The sequence below is a fragment of the Gorilla gorilla genome, chromosome 12 (genome assembly GCF_029281585.2).
Source record: "Gorilla gorilla gorilla isolate KB3781 chromosome 12, NHGRI_mGorGor1-v2.1_pri, whole genome shotgun sequence".
Lineage (NCBI taxonomy): Eukaryota > Metazoa > Chordata > Mammalia > Primates > Hominidae > Gorilla > Gorilla gorilla.
Window position 1 is genome coordinate 122,156,380 of NC_073236.2, and position 22,298 is coordinate 122,178,677.

General features: G+C 38.7%; 2 protein-coding genes across 8 annotated transcripts in view; one reads left to right on the top strand and one right to left on the bottom strand.

Annotated features, from left to right (window-relative positions):
* GEN1 (GEN1 Holliday junction 5' flap endonuclease) overlaps nucleotides 1-7,327 on the bottom strand; it is a 29,664-nt gene extending 22,337 nt beyond the window's left edge. The window contains exons 1-2 of one of the 3 annotated variants that reach the window (XM_004028873.5): nucleotides 6,851-7,327; nucleotides 1,075-1,250 (exon numbers count right to left, since the gene is read on the bottom strand). In XM_004028873.5, the coding sequence (XP_004028922.1) occupies nucleotides 1,075-1,235 (161 nt within the window). In that variant the 5' untranslated portion in view covers nucleotides 1,236-1,250; nucleotides 6,851-7,327. Of the gene's footprint in view, nucleotides 1-1,074; nucleotides 1,268-6,850 lie in introns of all 3 variants that reach the window. The other 2 variants (XM_055378757.2, XM_055378758.2) reach the window with 2 other exon arrangements.
* Nucleotides 7,328-7,343: 16 nt separating this feature from the next.
* The window catches only part of SMC6 (structural maintenance of chromosomes 6), an 88,721-nt gene continuing 73,766 nt past the window's right edge, over nucleotides 7,344-22,298 (top strand). For 2 of the 5 annotated variants that reach the window (XM_063696045.1, XM_063696046.1), the window contains exons 1-3: nucleotides 7,368-7,494; nucleotides 15,249-15,373; nucleotides 19,480-19,597. In XM_063696045.1, coding sequence (XP_063552115.1) covers nucleotides 15,254-15,373; nucleotides 19,480-19,597 — 238 coding nt within the window. In that variant the 5' untranslated portion in view covers nucleotides 7,368-7,494; nucleotides 15,249-15,253. The other 3 variants (XM_055378755.2, XM_055378753.2, XM_055378754.2) reach the window with 3 other exon arrangements.

The following is a 22,298-nucleotide window of genomic DNA, read 5'->3' on the forward strand; positions in this document are numbered from 1 at the left end:
GTCTCAGTGCAGCCTCAATCTCCTGGCTCAAGTGATCTTCCTGCCTCAGTCCCTGAGCAGCTGGGACTACAGGTGTGTGCCACCATGCCCGGCTAATTTTCTGTATTTTTTGTAGAGATGGGGTTTCACCATGTTGCCCAGGCTGGTCTTGAACTCCTGAGCTCAAATAATCCGCCCATCTCAGCCTCGCAAAGTGCTAGGAATACAAGTGTGAGCCACTGTTCCCGGCCAAAACCACTGATTTTTTTTTTTTTTTTGAGGCGGAGTCTCACTCTGTTGCCCAGGCTGGAGTGCAGTGGTGTGATCTCAGCTCACTGCAACCTCTGCCTCCCAGGTTCAAGTGATTTTCCTGCCTCAGCATCCCAAGTAGCTGGGATTACAGGCATCCGCCACCACACCCAGCTAATTTTTTTTTATTTTTAGTAGAGATGGGGTTTCTCCATCTTGGCCAGGCTGGTCTCAAACTCCTGACTTCGTGATCCACCTGCCTCGGCCTCCCAAACTGCTGGGATTACAGGCGTGAGCCACCGCGTGCGGCCAAACCACTGAATATTTTTAAGCAAGAAAGATTTATGATTATTCTAATTGCTATGTGGAAAATAGTTTGGGGTAGGGGAGGCCAAGAGCAAGAAACTAGTGAAGATGGCACTTCAGGAGTATAGATGAGAGATGAGGTTGGCATAGACTGAGGTGGTGCCTCTGGACACTGAGATAAGTTTGTGAACACAAAGTATATTTTGGAGGTAGAACTGGCAAGACTTACTGACGGATTAGATGTGGAGAGAAGTAAAATAGGGAGAAAATGTCTCCCAAATCTCCAGCTTTTAGTATCTGAAGCATCCTAGTGGATATGTTAAGTAGGAGATAGCTATGTGAGTCTGGAGCTCAAAGGGTAAGAGGTACGAATCTGAGTCCTTAATATAAAGATGGTGAATCTAGACATGTTAAATAGATCTTGAAACCTCAAAATGTAAAAGAATAACAACAACAAAAGAAAAAAAAAGGTGAAACAAAATCAAGATACCAAGACTGTTTATACATCATACATTTATACTCTAAGAGCTTTTACTATACCTGAGGTGGGGCTTCATGACGCTGCCCATCATTTTTTTGACTGTCTGTGCCTCACACACCCAGAGACTCAGATCAACTGCAATGGTTTTCCCACCAAGATTACGTAAGGGCATGTGTTGCTTAACAGGCTCCAAAATTTGCCACAAGTCATTCACTCCCATTCTGGTGATTATCTGCTGTTATGTGAAACACACTTTACAAAATATTGTTAAAGAAACAGAAGCTCATAACAGGAATTCAAACAATATATTATAAGCCAGTTCAGGATAATTCAGAGGATATTCCTTATTTTTTTCATCAGTCAGCGTTTCAAAATGAATTGAGAACACCTGAAACGTTAAAATGGCGGTAATTGGCTTTTTCCCAGCTAAAAACAAGAGCTAACAAATGCAGAGATCAGTAGCGAATGCAAGGATGCTGGAAATCATTTTTGTCTACTTGAAAATTCACTCCTTGATTTACATACTTAGAGAATGGGACTAATTCTCTATCATACCCAGGAAAAACAAAAAAACAAAAGCAAGGAAGCATGCAAACAAACTAAAGAAAAATGGGGTTAATAAAGGAAAACTTAGAAAAGTGAGGGAAGAAGAAACAAGAGAGAAAATGAAGTTAGAGGAATACTGATGGACATAACTTTCTTAAAAGGGCGTTGGCTTTTTAAATTGCAAGGTCACATAATGTTCATTGTAGAAAAAGAAAAAAACTTTTTATCACTTATAACTTTTAACCACCACCCAAAGAAAACTAAAGTTAAAACCTTTTTCCACGTACACGACATTTTAAAAACAAAATTGGCTTAAACTTTGCTACTATTATCTGGTTTGGTATTTTCTATAGGCCAGCTTTTCCTTATTATACATCTATATTTGGTTTTCTTTCCCTTTGTTATTATTTGGTAAAGACATTAAGTAGCATGTGCAATGAAAATTCAATCTGACGACACAAATACAACCCAGATTATCCTCTAAATAATGACCTTCATTCATTCCAGAAACACAAGGCAGGAGACAATAATATATTAAGTCAAAAGACTATCACCTTTATGCAGAAACCTTCTGAATAAAAAGTACTGTATTGTCTGTACCTTTAACAGAGTTCGTTCTAAAGGTAAATTTTCTCAAATTGCACATGGGTGCAAAGAAAATAAATGCTGGAAGGGTTGCTGTCTGTGACTTACCCTGTTTTTCTGAACCTGAATTTTATAGTGTGGCCAGTGCTGCCATAAGTATTACTCCTTTTTTTTTTTTTTTTTTTGAGACAGGGTCTCGCTCTGTCACACTGGCTGGAGTGCAGTGGCGAGATCTCAGCTCAGTGCAACCTCTGCCTCCCAGGTTCAAGTGATCTGCCTGCCTCAGCCTCCCAAAGTGCTGGGATTACAGGCATGAGCCACCACACCCAGCCCTGCCATGAGTATTATTCTGTGTACTCATTTGTATGAAGTGTACAGTGACATCTATGGATGTCACTTTACAGATAAAAATATACAGACTTAAAGGTAAAGAAAGTATTTGGTAATAACAGTGGCCCAGAACTAATATTGTCTATTTCACATCCTGAAACCCCACTGGTTGAATGTACCATTGTGGCATTAATTCAGTTACTGTGAAAAGTTGTGGTTAATTCTGGAAAAAGAATGCGGTACACATGTTCTCAAAGTCATTATTATGAAGAGAAATGAGATAAATTATTAACCCATCAGAACACATTAAACCAAAAGTCTGAGAAGAAAGTTATTGACAGTTTTGCTTTCCTTTGTGACTCACGGTGCACACTGGAATAGATTGCTATCGAAGACAATTATGCAATTCCTTTGTTCTAATTTCATTTAAATGTGACCCTGACCCTAGCAGTCAAAATTTTAAATGCAGGTTATCTTCTGGTTTAGCAATATCTCTTCCAGGAACTTAAGATATGTTACGTGGTGCGTATGGATTTATACAACAATATTCACTGTAGCATTGTTTATAATAGTAGACACTGAGAAGAGCTAGGTCTCCATAGAGGACTAATTAAGTAAATTATGGAATATTCAAACTAAATTAGATGATATAGCAAATAAATCAGTAGGATAGAAATACATGTACTAATAAAAAAACTGACCCAACTTTTAAAATGAAAACAGGTATGAATATGTTAGGGATGATTATAGTTCAGGGATGGCAAGAACCACTTTTCAAAACATATCCCTTTGTGTTGTTTCATTTTTAAAATACCATATGCCTGTATTACTTTTCAAATTAGAAAAAAGTTAAAAAATATGTGACCCTATTTATTAGGAGTTGGAGAAATAAACCAGAAATCTTTTTAGATGGTTTGCTTCTTGGCTAAATATTAAGCGACAAATTTAAATAGAATTCATGGGTCAAATTGAAAAGTACTGTTCTGCAAATTTACAAGTACTTGAATATTAAATACTACTTCAGTATTGCTTTTTGAGGGAAGAGAAATTCACATTTTCTGGTTTCCTTCAGATTGCCTAGAACTAGTCCTGTGGAGTTGACCAGGGCACATATTTTCTCTGGCAACTTCCAGTTCTAAGGTTCAACATTCCTACCGTTTCTAATGATTCCTTTCGTAGGTTGACTACACATACACAAATGAATAGTAGTGAAGATTGCCACCTAGTGCAGTGATGTTTATGATGGCACACATAAACACACATTTATATATAGGACTGTGATGTTAACTGTATTCCTTCTGAGGGTTATGGTAAAAAAAAAAAAAAATGAAACAGCAATAAGGTAGACTCTTGATTTTATAAACTGCAGTCCTCTAAGTATTTCAAGTATATTAGGATCATTGTGTAAAGCTGTTAATTAAATATATTATTAACGGGGGGCAGCCATGCCTAAAAAAAAAAAAAAAAGTCCAGCACTGATTCGATTATTGGAAACCCCTTAGCAAGATAAAGAGGGCTTTTAACTAACCCCATAAATAATATCTTTAATATCACATGATTACTACAGTTAGAATTTAGTTTTTATTATTTCATTTCTTTTGTCGGAAACAAACCTGGTTTAAAGAATGATTAACCATGGTTAGTTCTGAAAGAGGAAAATTATGTGAAATGTACATTTTATTAGAAAGAACATCATAATATTTTAAGAACGCAATTAACCCCAAATCTCTGTTTCCATCATCAGTTGTTTTCCATTCCTTATCACATGTTCTTTGCACCAGCTGTTCTGCGGAAGTGATATTAAGAAGCAATGGTTAAGACTGTAAACGCATAAAACATTCCAAAAAAGGACAGAATGCAATAGCTTCTAAGATATTAAAGTACAACTACACTGAAAGATAGAACAGATGGTTCTTGCATGAGGTCATAATCAACGTGATGAGGTTATTTGAAAATGGCTCAGCATTAAGTAAAATTTAAAAATACTACACTAGCCGGGCATGGTAGCTCATGCCTATAATCCTGGCACTTTGGGAGGTCGAGGCAGGCGGATCACCTGAGGCCAGGAGTTTGAGACCAGCCTGGCAAAATGGTGAGACCCCATTTCTATAAAAATAAATAATAAAAATTAAAAATACTACACCAAGAACTATGTATAATTTTATCTTGCTTTTTAGTTTTTTTTACTATGGTAAAATTTTAAATTTTTTTGGTGTGGGATTTGGTGAGTTCCCACTCAAATCTTTTATAATGAATAATTATATTGATGTCAATCTGTTCATACAATCAACATATATATATCAAAAGAAGTCTAACATCTTCATAATTTTTTAAGAATTAGCTGTCACACAAGTCTACTTACATGAATCAATGATGTAAGAATAACATATAGCAAATAACTTTATAAGCCTATTAATGGCTTAAATTTATTTAGCTTACTTATTTGAATCAACAAAGTCAGAACACATAGCAAACCACTTCATGAGCAATGGACTTCAGATAGGAAGCCTAGGATTTGGGTTTTGAATATACCACTGATTAGGTGTATGACCTTGGGAAGACATTTAACCGTTCTACAAAATGACAGGTATTAAACCAGATGCATTACAAGATTCTAATATCTGTAATCTAGTATTTAATATTTGAATTGCATGACCAACTGGTAGCATGGAATAAAAAAAATCACTCTATTTCAGAAAGTATTGCTTGGTATAATAGAAAGAACATAAATTTCCATCTTAAAGGACTTAAGAATCCACTTCCAGTTAAAACAAAAACAAGTTCTTTGATGTAACCATATGGTGCCCATAAATCAATTTAAGTTCCTAAAACTTCCTTAAAAGCTAATAAGCTTTTATTGGTTAATTATAAAACTGAATGAGGTGAGAAAAACACAGAACCTTGTTAATTTCACTAATGAATCAAATTTAAAGAACATAAAGAGGTCAGGGGCTTAACTGATGCAAAAATACACACTTTATTAAAGCAAGTTTTGCAATTTAGTTCAGCTTTAAGAAAAACATTAGAAAATTTACTTTGGAAAAGCAGAAAATGCTTAAATTTCCCAATTTCCATTTAGATGAGTATATATTCATATAAAGATTGGTAAATGGTGAAAACTATTTCAATGCAAGATTATATTTTAAGGGATTTACCACATAATCTCAGTAACTAATGCTGTTCTTTAAAATTATTTTTTCAATTTTATTTTCATATGAATTTAGCCTAAACGTTGAGGCATAATTCACGCTTATCAATAAATACTTATTAAATGTCTACTATTTAACAGGAATGCTTTATAGGTGCTGGAGATACAATAATGGAAGATCAAGCCCTGCATTTAAAGACCTTAGTAGGGTAAGTCAGACTGCAGATAAAAAGGGCTTAAGAGGTAAGAAAGCAAGCTATAGTTGTATTTAGGAAAAAAGGTCCCCCACTTAGGAATCAAGGAACGGTTCCTGAAGCAAGTGACATGTAAGTAGGGACCTCCCAACTGTGTTTCCCATTGGTTACAACAAGGCCAGATGTTTTGGTCTATTTTGACTATGTCATATTTTTCGTTGATCCATGGTAAGGGCCACAGTAGGAATATAATATATATGTGATTACTTTTAGAAATAAAAAGTGACTTTGATGTAAAGAATTCCATTACCGGAAGCCAGAATTTCAACATCAATTTATTTGGAGGTGGAGTGAGGTGGCAGTCAATGCATTATTTTCCCCACACAGAAGAGAAGATTTTGGAGTATGAAAAGTAGGTTACTTGTTAGGTCAGCATATTCATGGGAAGGGTTGTGTAAAGACTGAAGGGGGAGTGTGGGGTTGAGAAGGGCGCTGAAACCTAAGCTAAGGAAGTTAAGACTTCATTACTTCTGACGTTTATTTAGGGGGTTTACACTCTAGGTTACCGTGGGGGAAGGACTGATTGTAAATAAACAACTACAATCCCTTAAAGTAATTACTATAACAGAACTATATCCGAAATACAAGATTAACATGGAAAAGGGAACACCCAACTGTGCCTATGGGGACCAGGGAGGGCTCTCTTGGGATGGCTCTGAGCGAGGCGTGGGAATTATCCCCATCGCATGCCCGGGGGAAGCACAATGGGACCCAGCAGCTTCGGCCAAGCGCGAGCGGCCGGAGAACGCGCAGCTTTCCTGGGGCGGGGTAACGCAGGGCCCTCGCGACTGGAAAACAGGGGCCAGGTCGCGGCCTGGCGGCTCGGTTCGGACTTCCTACTTTATTCAAAGGGAGTCATTGAAGGCGTTTTTGGAGGAGCAGCGAACAAAGAGCTCGTCCCTAAGCCAGATGGTCAAAGGAACCAGTGGGAGGACCGGGGGGCGCCGTCTCTCCACGTCCCGCGGGACTTACCCGGACAACCCTTCCTCCTTGGCTCTGGAAGAAGCCCCTTCGTCATTTACCAGTTTGGCCTGAATCCTAACTACTGTGCCTCCAAATTTCTGAATTTTCTCAAAAGGAAAAAAAAAGGAAAGTCCTCTTTCTTTACCCAAGCAAAGACCAGCGCCCCGGGCTCAACCGCCAGGCCCAGGAGCACCAGGAAGCGTTTCGAATCCGGCGCCGGGCCCGCGCGGGCCCGCCTCTTCCGGGAAGTGACTGACCGCTTTCCCCCAATGGGGCCCGCTCGGCTTTCCCTTGCCGGCTCCCAGCCGGCCTAGCGGACGCATGCGTAGACCAGCTGCCGGGGGCGCTCAGTTATCTTTCCCTTTTACTTAGGCAAATCACTCGCCTCACCCGAGTCCGGTCACTGCGGAGCCGCCCGTGCCTACCAGCTTCCCCCACCCGCTAAGGGGCACTTCCGGCCTCTCAGACTCCGGCGGTGCGAAACCCCGCAACTGCGCAGGCGCGGGCGGAGCCCGAAGGGAGGGAGGGCGGGGCGCAGGCGCGGTTAGTACCGCGGTGGGCGCCGGGGCTCCCGGGGTTCTACCTTCTCCTGCCGCCGGCACGCGGTTCCCAGCGGGCCAGCGGCGGTCAGCCGAGGTCGAGACGCCCGCAGGGTGGCCTTAGCGGCCGGTGGTACCACGGCAGCCCCGCCGATCAGGTTCCTTTGGGAGACTTCGACTTGTTGGCGGTAGGGTGGAGGCGCGCGTTGTCGCTTTCACTTGCTCCGGGGTTCATCCTCCGCCCGCTGCCCCCTTGGCTGGCGACCCCCAGCCACCTGGGAGAGGCAGGGTCAGCTGAGCTGCGGCGGTGTTCATGGTCGCCCTTGCGGGCCCGGGCGGGAGATGTCCGTTCCTCGGGCGGGTCGGGCGGCCGGCGGCACCTTCGCGCGCTCTCCGAGGCGGCACCGGTCTCCTGAGCCGCGGGAAACCTGGCGTCTGCTCCGGGCCGTTCTCTCCCAGGCGGCCGTCCCCTCCCAGGCGGCGGTCCCCAGACTCTCCCGGGCTGTGGCGAATAACTGTAAAGCGGGGAGAGGTCTGGGGAAAGCTGGGGTAGGGAGTGGCTCTTAGCATGAGTCTGATGATATCTCGCAGGCGGCAACTGGTGTGTTTAAAGGGTGTATGCAAAGATCACTGAAATCGGATTTGTCATTGAAGCCCAGTTTTACGAAAATGCAAATTGTATTATCTAGAAAAATTAACATGTGTTCAAAGGTTTACTGATGGCATTTCTCTGCCCTCATTTCTTACGGAAATGAACCGGAGAAGAATCCCAATTGGGAATTGCGGAAAACAGGACTCTAGGGTAGAGAAAGGTTGTAGAACCAATAGGGTTTGAGGTGATACTGTGAAAATTCTTAGAGCAATCATTTGGTGTTTGAGCCCTCAAGACAGAAGTTTTGTGAGCGCTTATTACTCTGCATATTTCACGAGTAGTAGATTAAAAGCCAGTGTTTTAAAGGCAAATTTCTCAGCAATATATATTCAAAGGAAAAAAGAAAAACCCAAATCTCCTGACTTTTATATGGTTGCTGTGTGATCTTTTAACATGTACAATAGTATATACAGTGGCATGCAGTTTGTTCCATGGGTGTGTGGGTAGAGAGGGAACATTAGAACTTCTATTTAGATTTACTTTATTTCATTCGATTTCTACGTGAAACATGGGGTATTAATTTTATGTTGGAACATGTATTTCAAATTTCTTTTGCTTAATGGGTGCAAGTACAAAACGTTTGGAGACCACTAGTATATTGCCTAAAAACGTGTATTTATATCACAAAGAGCCAGAATTGTGTGACTCTGAGCAGGTCGGTACCACCTCTTTAAGTTTCAGTTCTTCTTATGCAAGTTGGAGGAAATAATATAGGTATCAGTGCATCCTCTGTATCCGTGGACTCAATCAAGGGACTGAAAATATTTCAGAGGAAAAAAAGTGGATGGTTGCACAGACTTTTTTTCGTTCTTGTCATTATTCCCTAAACAGTACAGTATAACAACTATTCACATAGCATTTGCATTGTATTAGGTTATATAAGTAATCTAGAGATAACTTTTAAGTATGTGGGGAGGTTATATGCAAATATGACACCATTTCATATAAGGGACTTGAGCATCTGTGGATTTTGGTATCTGAGTGAGAGAGAGGGGCTGTCATTTTGGAACCAATTCTTAGGGATTGACTGTACCTAGCTGACAGGATTCTTAAATATGTGGAGACAGAGAGGAAGAGAAAGTTATGTAGTTATATATCGACATCTGTCTACAATCCGTATAAACCACTTAGTATTGAGCCTGGCAAAAAGTACACAGGTCATGTTAAAGGTATTACAGTGAAAAACACGTTTTATTCCCCAAAGGTTTATTTTACTGAGTGTATTTTGCTGAATCTGTAGAATTTTATGTAAAACCTACCTAAATCTTGACTGTCATTTTTAGACCAAAGTTAGGGAAAATAATTAAAGCTGTACTTGGCTTACTTGCAGGAATTAGTAACTAACTCAAAATTTTACCGTGATAGCTTGCATTATATTTAAGACACAATTAAATGCCATAGTTCTTTATACACAACGATAAGTCCAGCTGACTGAGGGTCAAGCGTAGTTGCTTAGGTTAATGTTAGCATTTTTGATTCACTATTTAAATAAGTTAACATCTTTTCTCTCTGAGCATGCTTTTCTTGGTCACCAAATTCAAACTACTTCCAGTAGCTTTCTTAGCTCCACCCACAAATCTTTCTCCATTGCAGAGTATACTTTACTACTGACTGGCCTCTATCTCAAAATACCTTGGGAGCACTTGAAACTCAGTGTTTTCTTTCTTTTTTTTCCTCTTTTTTTTTTTTTTTTGGTTTGAGACAGAGTTTTCTCTTGTCGCCCAGGTTGGAGTGCAGTGGTGCAATCCTGCCTCCCGGGTTCAAGCGATTCTCCTGCCTCAGCCTCTGAAGTAGCTGGGATTACAGGCATGCACCACCACACCTGGCTAATTTTGTATTTTTAGTAGAGATGGGGTTTCACCACGTTGGGCTGGCTGGTCTTGAGCGCCTTACCTCAAGTGATCCATCCATCTCGGCCTCCCAAAGTGCTGGGATGACAAGGCGTGAGCTACTGAGCCCAGCCCAAACTCAGTGTTTTCAAATAAGATAAATTTCATTCTCCCTACTTGCCAAACCTGTTCCATCAACTTATAATGGCATTTAGTATTAAGTGTGAAGATGAAACACAAAATGAAGTTTTATAAAGCACACCCAAAGTTTTGATTGACTTTAATAGTAACATTAGAGAATCTTTTTTTTTTTTTTTTTTGAGTTAGCTGTTCACTCTTGTTGTCCAGGCTGGAGGGCAGTGACACGATTTCGGCTCACTGCAAACTCTGCCTCTCAGGTTCAAGTGATTCTCCTGCCTCAACCTCCTGAGTAGCTGGGATTACAGGCATGCACCACCAAGCCCAGCTAATATTTTTTGTATTTTTAGTAGAGATGGGGTTTCACCATGTTGGCCAGGCTGGTCTCGAACTCCTGACCTCAGGTGATCCGCCTGCCTTGGCCTTCCAAAGTACTGAGATTGCAGGCATGAGCCACCCCGCCCAGCCAATAATAGAATCTTTTTTTTAAGTTTAATAAAGGATAGACAAGATGAAGGACAGATTAATAGCCAATTTCACTCTCTATGAATAATTAACTGTGAAACTTCAGTTTATGCCAGTAGGAACCTGGGTGTTAAAGAGGTTTAACTGGGTTTTGACAAACCTGGATTTGGATCTGAGCTCTGCTATGTTAGAGCTATAGAAGCCTTTGTATGTTAGAACTAAGTTGTAGCTACATAAATTCAATTCATTTACTTGTGCCTCAGTCTCTCCTTTTGTAAAAATAAGGGCAATATTTATCTCATAAAGATGTTGGGGATCAAAGGAAATAGAAAGTGTTCATCTCAAAAGTTAAGTATGTAGTTATTCAGCAGATGTTAATTCTACTCACCCATTTGTACTCACCAATTCTACTAATTCAGTCTTTTAAATCTCTTGTTTTATCTCTTCCCTTTGTCCCTGATACTACCACTGCTTTTGTTTAGCAACTCATCTCTTCTGCTACTATTCTTACTTTCTGTTTCATCTATCTTCTATATTGAGCCACAGGATGTTTTCAGTACAGAAATCTAAGTGTTCAGATTTTATTAACTGAAATGCTGTGCTTTATACTTCCCAGTTTTGCTGATCCTGAAATTTTAGATGGGTGGACTTAATGAATAAGTCTCATATAATTTCATGATATATTCCAAGCAGTGTACTTAATTAAGCACATTCAAAATGAAGTTGTTTACCATAGAATGAATGTCTGTTGTGGTAGGCAGAGTAGAACTGAGGTTGTGGTAAACACAGTCCAGGGCAGATTCAGAAGTAGTAGTAATTTGCCTTTTTTAAAAAATGATAACACTGTTTTTTATTAAATTCTAATTCCGTTATGTGTGTCACTACTCTTAGTTCCTAATTTGGTATTAATAGGAAATATGAATTATTAGATACTTAATAAAATTTAGAATTCTGTTAAAATGCATGATCTCTATCAAATTTCCCATGCATCTACATGCTATAATGAACTCTTGGTTATTAATTTTTTTTTTCTTTTTGAGACGGAGTATCGCTCTGTCACCCAGGCTGGAGTGCAGTGGCACAGTCTCGGCTCACTGCAACCTCCACCTCCTGGGTTCAAGCCATTCTTCTGCCTCAGCCTCCTGAGTAGCTGGGACTATAGGCGCGCGCCACCACGCCTGACTAATTTTTGTATTTTTAGTAGAGACGGGGTTTCACCATATTGGCCAGTCTGGTCTCAAACTCCTGACCTCGTGATCCGCCTCCCTTGGCTTCCCAAAGTGCTGGGATTACAGGCGTGAACCACCACGCCTGGCCATTAATTTTTCTTCTTGAACTTATTATTTTATTGATAATCTTCATTTTTCCTGCTTGTATCCTGTAAGGGAGAAATGAGGTGTTCTTTAATTCTGTTTTTTTTAAAATTATAAATAAGTAAAGAAATATTAAAAACTATGATGAGCTTTATGGATAAATTGAAAATCCCAAAGGAGCCTTTTTTCTCCTTTTTTTATTCCAGCATAATTAAAATATTTTTCTTTGCATCTGTAAATGTGTTTCTTTAGCCTTTTGGAAACAATTTTACTATTTTAATCTGTATCTGATGCTCTAGACATTCGAATCTGTGTTTGAAAATCCATCATCATTAAATTACAAAGTGATTCCTATTTTAAAAGGTAGGATCCTTCAGTGTCTTAGATGCAAGTTACCGTGGCAACCTAATAGCAAACTGCAAATCCCAGGTCATGCTCAGCAAATAAAAAACATGCTCAGCAAATAAAAAACATCGTCATCATGTAGTGTTTGGGTGTACTGTCTTCTGTATAGAATCTCACATTCCTTGTGAGAAGCGCATCACATTTTCCCTAGTGCGTTATCCGTTAGCTTATGTCTGAGTGCTTGCTAACTGCATGATCATGTGTTAGGCATTAATAAAAACAGTTTCTAAAAGGGCATTAAATGTTGGGGACACCAAAAAGTAATGCTTTCTGTTTGCTCTTCTATAATAAATAAATTACTGCTCAGTAACTGAGAAGGGAATAGAGGGTGGTTAGCAGAGAAGAAAGTGTTGGAAAAATAATGGCCTGGTAGTATCTCAGGGAATTTAAATTAATAATAAACTGAAACTGATCTATGTTGATTCTTATTAAATATTTTGAAAAATATGTTTGATTTTGAATTTTTGATTTTAATAAGTTTCAAAACATTAAATAATTTGTAAAAATGAAGCTGAATATTACGTACATGTAACTGTAATGGTAATATTGTCTTAAAAGGCATTTGTTTAGGTTAAATATCCTTCTTTGGATGGTAAGTAATGTACCCTTTAAATGGTATTCGACTTCATAATATATAAGGTTCTTCATTGACTTCAGGGTAGGATAAAGTCCCAGTTATTTTCCATGGTTTACATAACAATTCAACTCTAATGTGCTTGTGAATCACCTTAAGTCTTGTTAAAGTGAAGATTCTGATTCACTTGCTCTAGGGTGGGGCCTGAGATTCTGGATATCCGATATGTGGATATCTTCCCAGGAGATGTAGATCTTGCTTGCCAGTCCTTGGACCACACTTTAAATATGAGGAGTCTACAAGTCCTTTTGTGGTCTGTTTCTTCACTAATGCTCTAACTTTATTGCTTGCTAGCTGTGCCTTATAATTTATGACACTGTATCATGGACTTGCTTTTAGTATCCCCCTGTAGCTGCACTTTGCAAAATGTGGTGCAGGAATCCATGAGACTCTTGCAAGGGATCTACAAGGCCAAAACTGTTTTAATGATAATAGTAAGATGTTATTTGCCCTTTTCACACTCATTCACTTATGAGTGTACAGTGGAGTTTTCCAGAGGTTACATGACTTGTGAGATGTCATTGCTGTGACTGATGGAATATATACTGTGTGTCCCTTGTTTTAAAAGTTGCTCAGTTTTGGCCAGCCATGGTGACTCACACCTATAATCCCAGCACTTTGGGAGGCCGAGGTGGGCAGATCACTTGAGGTCAGAAGTTCGAGATCAGCCTGGCCAGCATGGCAAAACCCCATGTCTACTAAAAATAAAAAATTAGCTGGGCATGGTGGCACGCACCTTAATCCCAGCTACGTGGGAGGCTGAGGCAAGAGAATCGCTTGAACCCAGGAGATGGAGGTTGCAGTGAGCTGAGATTGTGCCACTGCACTCTAGCCTGGGAGACAGAGCAAGACTCCGTCTCAAAAAAAAAAAAAAAAAAGAAAGAAAAAGAAAAAAGTTGTTTAGTTTTAATTTCTAATATAATATTGATAGACATAAGCAAAAGCTCTTTGAAGTCCTTTGTAAAAGAGATTACAACCTTTGGGAACTGCTTCCCTCCATATTGGACTGCGGACAAAAAGACTCAGATCTGGAACTTAGAGCTATTTCCTTAGCCACAGCAACCGCTAGGCTAGGGTGGCAGTTTCAGTTTCCCATATGGTCTCCAGTGACACTGCAATGGGAGTGGTCTTCTCACCTCTGGGCAATGGGAAAAGTCCCGACTTTCCACTAGGCCTCCTTTGATACTAGTCAACTAGGAGAAGGAGTAAGTAACACCGTATTACTTCCTGTGTGGGTGGAAATCTAGGCTCTCTAGGTGGTCTCTGCTGACACCATTATCATGGCTCCCTACTTGTCTACTTAGCCTTCTTTGACTCTACCCCAGTTAGGGTGTTGAGGTGCCATCTTGTAGCCTCACTAGGGTGGAAGTCCAGACTACCCACTTGGATTTTGCTTGCATAGGTAGGGGAGCCAGGTATATACATGGTATGGAGAGGGTTGCTATGGTCTAATATTTGGGGGATTTCAGTACATTGAGCCTAGAACTGTTCCTCATATTCTTATATCTTAGAAATTTTTGATTATGTTAGAGATTTTTGTCTCCTTTTAGCAAACAATTAAATTAGATACCTATCATTTTAGGTCTTAAATGTACTCTAAAGGAAAAAATGAAAGCAGCAGTCAAAGAGGTCATAAAGTTTAATTTTAATCATAAACGATCAGCTTTGACTGGAGATCCAGTATTCATATGTTTAGCAAAATCATGTGTAATTTAAAAGATGTTAATTTTCTAGGTTTAAATTTTGTAGTATATTGGCAAAAAATAGACAATCAACCTGGACTTTTTCTTTTAGGGAAGAGTTAAAGGAAACCACTGGTGCTAAGCAATGTGCTTCAAAATATGATTCTTTGGGAAAACAACTTAAAAATTAAAAGTTTTATCTGATTACTTTATAACTTGTGAAAATTGTGCATTGCTTTGGAATAATTTCAGGAGTCACCATGCCATCTCTATGAATAGATTTAGAAAACTAGAAACCACAATTTCACAAAATCTTTTACCTTTTGTGAGTTTAGTAGTCACAACATTTAGGTAGGCTTATACTGATAAAATCTTGGCTATGAATACCTCTGAAGTAAAATCAACTAGTATAGAATATGCGATGTTAAAGCAATACAAACTTACTATCTTACGCTTCTGTGGATTAGAAGTCCAACACAGATCTCACCGGGCTAAAATCCAGATGTCGGTAGGGCTATGTTCCGTTTTAGGGCCTCTAGAGGAAAATCTATTTCCTTGCCTTTTCCAGCATTTTTTGACTCATGTCCCTCTTCCTTAGTGCAAGATGCAAGACTAATTTACTTTAATTTTTAAGGTAAAAATGGATGGACATAGTACCTAAAGTTTAATTAGCCTTGTTAGATTTATTTTGTTAAGTTTAATATATATGGAACTTGATTTACTTCATTGTTACTATAAATATTTGTTCAGACCTGATGGCCAAAAGAAAGGAAGAAAATTTTTCCTCTCCTAAAAATGCCAAAAGGCCAAGACAAGAAGAATTGGAGGATTTTGATAAAGATGGTGACGAAGACGAATGTAAAGGTACTACTTTGGTAAGCGAAAAATTACAAAATTATGCTTTTTGATATGTTTTTCTTGTCACATTCATCACATCACATTCTGTAATAACTTAAAATCAAGAAAAAGTAATACGATTTTTTAAAAGTTGAGGTAAAATCTGTTCTGGCTAATTTTGAAGCTTATGTTAATTATTAGAAAAATTAATAGAGAAAATAAAGAACTGAATGTATAGAAACGTGAATAAAATTGACAAACTTTTAGTAAGACCAAGAAATGCAAAAAGAGAAAAGACACAAATTACCAATATTGGGAATAAAATAAGGGCTATCCACAGACCCTGCAGACATCCAAAGTGTAAGGAAATACAGTTAGCAGCTCTACACACATAAATTTGACAACTTAGGTGAAGTGGACCAATCCTCAAAAAGGAAAAATTACCACAAGTCACCCAGTATGAAATAGATCATTTGAATAGCCCTATAACTACTAAGGAGATTTAATTCATATTTTTAAATTCCTATAAAAGAAATCTACAGGCCCAGTTGGTTTCACTGGAGAATTATACTAAACATTTAAAGAAGAATTAACATGAATCTACACAGTCTTTTTCCAAAAATCATAAGAGAACACTTTTCAATGTATTATCTTGCTGCCAAAACCAGACAAAGAGGGACCCCCCAAAAAAGCAAACTGTAAAACCGGTATACCTAATAGATATGGTTGCAGAAATGCTGAACAAAATATTTGCAAGGAGAATTCAGCAATGTAGTTGTTACTTGGTATTCAAGCAGGATTGGTTCACAGGACTCCGCTTCAGACCAAAATCCACTGATGCTGAAGTCCCTTATAATCTGCCCTGTGTATTCACATCTGCAGAACCCGCAGATAGGAAAAGCCAACTATATGTAAAAAGAATTATACATCATAATTAATGGGTTTATTTTAGGTATACAAGCCTGATTTGGTATCCAAAAATCAATCATTGTGATTCACCATGTTACAGGCTAAAGAAGAAAAATCACATGATTATATCACTCAGTGCAGCAAAAGTGTTTGATAAAATTCAACACCTGTTCATGACTAAAACTCTCAGAAAAATAAGAATAGACTGGAACTTCCTCAACATGTTAAAGAGCACTCACAAAAAAACTTGACAGCTAACATTATACTTAATGGTAAAACATTGGGTACTTTTCCCCAAAGATCAGGAAGAAGACAAAGGTGTTTGCTTCTGTCACTTATTCAACATAGTGCTAGAAAATCTAGCAGTGCAAATAAATCAAGGCAACAGAAGGTAGAGAGTTTGGAAAGGAAAAACACAAAAACTGTCTCTGTTTGCAGATTATGTAGATAGATAATCCATTTGTTCATTATCTACATAAAAAATCTCAAGGAATCTACAAAAAACTCTTAAAATGAATAAATACATTCAGCAAAGTTATAGGATAAGGTATTTTTAAAATGCTTTACTTTTATATACTGGCGTTGAACACATGGACGTTAAAATTCAAAATACCATTTTCAATCACTCAAAAAAAATGAACCACTTTGGGGCAGTGCAAATTAAAAACAACATTGAGATACCAACACACCTGATAAAATGGCAATAGTTCAAACCACTGAGAGCACCAAATGCTGACAAGGATGTGGAGCAACAGGAACTCTCATTCATTGCTGGTGAGAATGTCCAGCCACTTTGGAACACACTTTGGCAGTTTCTTACAAAACCAAACATCCTCTTACCATACAGTCCAGCAGTTGAATTCCTTAGTATTTACCCAAAGGAGTTGAAAACTTATGTCCACATGAAAACCTGTGCATTCATGTTTATAACAGCTTTATTCATAATTGCCAAAACTTGGAGGCAACCAAAATGTCGTTCAGTAGATAAATGGATAAATAAACTCTGGTATATCCAGACAATGCACTATTAGTATTAAGCTATTAAGCCATGAAAAGACATAGAGGAACCTTAAACGTATATTACTAAGTGACAGAAGCCAGTCAGAAAAGGCTACATGCTGTATGATTCCAACTATATGACATTCTGAAAAAGGCATAACTATGGAGAGTTAAAAATCAGTGCTTGGTTGCTAGGGGTTGAGGAAAGGGAGGGATGAATAGGTTGAGCACCGGATTTTTAGCGCAGTAAAAATAACTCTGTACTATACTAAAATGGTGGAAACGTCATTATAAATTTGTTCAAATCTATAGAATGTACAATAATATCGAGTGAACCCTAGTACAGACTGTGGACTTGGGTTGATAATGATGTGTTAGTGTGGGTTCATCATCTGTAACACATGTACCACGCTGATGGTGGATGTTGATAATGAGGGAGACTATGCATGTGTGGGGGTAGGGGGCATATAGGATATTTTTGTATCTTCCTCTCAATTTTGCTGTGAACCTAAAACTACTCTTAGAAAATTAAGTATTAAAAAATGAAATACTTAGTTAGGTCTAAAGCTAGCAAAATATGTACAGGACTAATATGGTGAAAATTATATTGTGCTGATGAAGGGAATCAAAGAATACCTGAATAAATGGAGACACATACTTACTCATGGATTAGACAGCTCAATATAGAAATTATGTCAATTCTCCACCAAAATGATATGTAAATTTAAATGCAGTTCTATTAAAACCTCAGCAAGATATTTTGTAGGTATATATTTTATTCTAAAATTTAGGTGAAAAGGCAAAGGAACTAGTAAATATACCTTGGTACATCTGTACCATAAAATATAGCTTAACAATAAAAAGGAGCGAACTACCGATATAGGCAACAACAGAGAATTAGGCTGAGTGGAAAAAGCCAGTCACAGGAGGCTACATTTTGTCTGTTTCCATTTATTTAACATTTTAGAAAGAGCAAAGTTAATAGAAATGAACAGATTGTGGATCAGGGGTTAAGGTGGGATGTGGATGTGACTATAAAAGGGCAACATGTGGGATCCTGGTGATGATGGAAATATTCTGTATTTTGACTATGTCAATGTCAGTATCTTGGTTGTGATATTGTCCTTTAGCTCTGCAAGATGTTACAATGGGCGGAAACTGAGTAAAGGGTACACAGGATCTCATTAAGGATTGCACGTGAATCTGTTATTATTTAAAAATAAAAATATTTTAAAAATTCGTCAACCATGATTTCCAGTGTTCTACTCATACAAGGATGTAAATGTTTTCTACTGTTTAATAAGACGTATGTCCAGAAGAAGAGAGCCAGGGAGTTTTTAAAGAAATCTTTAAAATACCTGGAGACTTGAAAATGGTCTTCAAAAAAATTAGAAGACCTGATAAAATAAGGCTGATTTGTTCTGGTACTTAGATAACTACAAAGTGCAAGTGACTACCATTTGCCAAACTCTTGGTTAAACCATTTGTAAACCTTATCTAACTTAATGCTGATATAATATTTCTAGTATAGGAAATATTATTCCTGTTTTACCTACTTGGAAACTACATTCTTTATACATTGCCAGAAGTCACACAGTTGCCATAATAAGTGACAAAGTCACAAGAAGAGTAGGCTTTACTTTTTAAGAACATGTACTCTGCTCTTTGAATTGAAATAGTGAATGTCAGATAGTGAATTCAGTGTTGAATGCATGGCTGGATCGTCATCTTTCAGAGGTATTCTAAATAAAGTATATAGGAAGTTTTACTATGCCAATTGGGATAGCAGTTCTCAACAAAGGGGATTCTTCTCTCTCCCTTTTGCGCCCCCCAGGGACATTTAGCAATGTCTGGACATATTTTTGGTTGTCACAACTTAGGGGCAGGTATGTGTTGCCGGCATCTAGTGGGTAGAGGCTGGGGATGCCACTAAACATTCTGCAATGCACAAGACAAACCCCCCCCACTAACAAAAAATTATCAGACCCAAAGTGTCATTGCCAATATTAAGAAACCTGGTGATAACACTTTTAAATCCTTTAAAGATTTTAAAATGAGTACTGACTCATAGAAGGTTCCCATTTAATTTCATCTTATTCATTGAAGTTACCATTATTCACTTTCTGTAAATTTTTTCATTGGTGATGGTGCTAGTCTTTCTGATGCCAACAATGCTTGAATGGTTATAATGAGTGAATTAGATTGACCATTTTCTCCCATTGTTTTTTATTAATAGACTGCAGCAGAAGTTGGAATAATAGAGAGTATTCACCTAAAAAACTTCATGTGTCATTCAATGCTTGGACCTTTTAAGTTTGGTTCTAATGTCAACTTTGTTGTTGGCAACAATGGAAGTAAGTGTTTTTTTCCCTTCTCGTTTGACTTTGAGCAGTACTTTGAGATTAGAGTACATTAACTTTTTGAAATAGGTGACTATTAGTGCTAATAAGTATTTTTTCTATAGATGTATAACTTGTGGTTGTGAATATTCTTGGTATTTGCTGCCAGTGTACACTTAAAGAAAATACTGAGTTAACTCTAGGTACATTACTTAAGCAATAGGGATAAACATTTCCTGCTTATGTTTTTAATCTATTTATCTTGGAATCTGTACCATAGAAGGGTAGACAAGCGATCCTCATTGCAATTGAGGCAGGCTTGTGTCTTGCCTTACTAAACATTGTAAGAGCACAACTGAAGTGACTTGGCAATCCAAACATAAAAGTAATTCTCACCAGGTGGCCAATAAATGCTTTAAGAGGAGGTGTTATTTGTTCCAGTTCTTGAATGAAAATTACCGATTATTTAGGTCTTATTGGCAAGAAGAAGCTGAGATGTTCCAGGCAAAGATTGCTCATTAGCTAAGGTTTGGAGGAGTAGAGGTAGATGTGTATAGGAACTGGTGAATAACCTTATATGGTTTATTGTATGGTGGACAGTGGAGAGAGGCAGAAGCTGACTGTGGAGAGTCATGCTCTAGGCAATATTGTTGAGGATCTTGAATGTCATGTTAAAGAGTTTGAAGTTTTATTTTGAAGACAGTGGGGAACCAATTAGAGTTTTGTTTGTTGTTTGGTGGTTTGGGGGTTTTTTTGTTTGTTTGTTTGTTTGTTTGTTTTTGAGACAGCGTCTCCCTCTATCACCCAGGTTGGAGTGCAGTGGTGCGATCTTGGCTCAATGCAACCTCTGCCTCCCAGGTTCAAGCGATTCTCCTGTTTCAGCCTTGTGAGTAACTGGGATTAGCGTGCCTTCATGCCTGGCTAATTTTTGTATTTTTAGTAGAGACGGGGTTTCACCATGTTGGCCAGGCTGATCTCAAACTCCTGAGCTCAAGTGATCCGCCCACCTCGGCTTGGCAGAGTGCTGGGATTAACAGGTGTGAGCCACTGCGCCCGGCCACAATTAAAGTTTTTGAGTAAAGGAATGGCATGGCCACAATTCTTGAAACAAACTGACCACATTGTGGACAATGGATTAGAAGGGGAAAAATACAGAAGGCAGAAAGTTTCTGGGCAGATCTGTGGTAGGCCCACCAAGAATGAGGTGTTGGCTGCTGGGCTAAGAAGGTACACAGGGAGAGGAGGCTTACCAGAGTCTACCAACTGGTGACGATGCTAGAATAGGAAGCTAGGTTATGTGTAGCTCTGCAGTCCCTTTTGTTGTTTTTCTTACTTTATCATTCAGTCAGGAAGAAAGTGTCTCTAGGAGAAACAGATGGACAAGGGGATCACTGTTTTAGAGGGGTCACATGGGACAAGAAATAAATACTGATGGGTTCTGAAGTTAGGTCTTTTAACTTTTGAAACAATGATTTTTATTAATAAAACCTAATAGAAGAGAAAATAATGCAAATAGTGGAGGCAGTGCATTTGGTAATGAAGAAAAGAGAGTTAGAATAGGAACTTTAAAGGCATTCCAGGAAATAAATTGGGTTAATCAGTGGTGTGCATTAGTTACTTTGTGTTACTTTGCGGAAGATAATGAGCTAATAATAGTTGATTGGATTGGTTGAATGGAGTTCAGAAAATGGTTACCATATTCTCTTTCTCTCTGTGTGTGTGTGTGTGTGTGTGTGTGTGTGTGTGTTTAAAGAGAAAGGATCTCTCTCTCCGGGGGGGGGGGGTGTGTGTGTGTGTGTGTGTGTGTGTGTGTGTGTGTGTGTGTGTTTAAAGAGAAAGGATCTCTCTCTCCGGGTCACCCAGGCTGGACTACACTGGTGTGATCATAGCTCATTGCAGCCTTGAACTCCTGGGCTCAAGCTATCCTCTCACCTCAGCTTTGAAGGTAGCTAGGACCACAGGCACATGCCACTATGCCTTCCTAATTTATTTATTTATTTTTTTGAGACAGAGTCTTGCTTTATTGCCCAGGCTGGAGTGCAGTGGTGCTATCTTGGCTCACTGTAACCTCTACCTCCCAGGTTCAAGTAATCCTCCCACCTTAGCCTCCCAAATGGCTGGGATTACAAGTGTGCACCACCACTCCCAGCTACTTTTTGTATTTTTAGTAGAAATGGGGTTTTACTATGTTGGCCAGACTAGTCTCGAACCCCTGGCCTCAAGTGATCCACCTGCCTTGGCCTCCCGAAGTGCTGTGATTACAGGCGTGAACCACTGTGCCCAGCCTGCCTGCTTAATTTTATTTTTTTGTAGTGACCAGGTGTTTCTCTGTTGCTCTCTGGTCTCAGATGAGCCTCCCACCTCAGCCTCCCAAAACGCTGGGATTACAGGTATGAGCCACCATACCTAGCCCTCAGCTTGTAATATTTTAGATCTGTTAGGGTATAAAGAAGTACACTTCTCAAAGAGCTAGAAAATGAATAATATTCAAGTTACAAATAATAATTATCAAAATATTATATAAAAACATGTATATGACTTTGCTGATTTTTTTCTACTTAAGTTCATTCATTCAACAAATAATGCAAGTACTTATTATGTGCTAATATTAGGGATACAGTATTGAATGAAAGAGACAATATTCCTGTCCACATGGAGCTTACTTTTGAGGGATGTTAACAGTGGTTTCTGGCTGGGCCCAGTGGCTCACATCTAT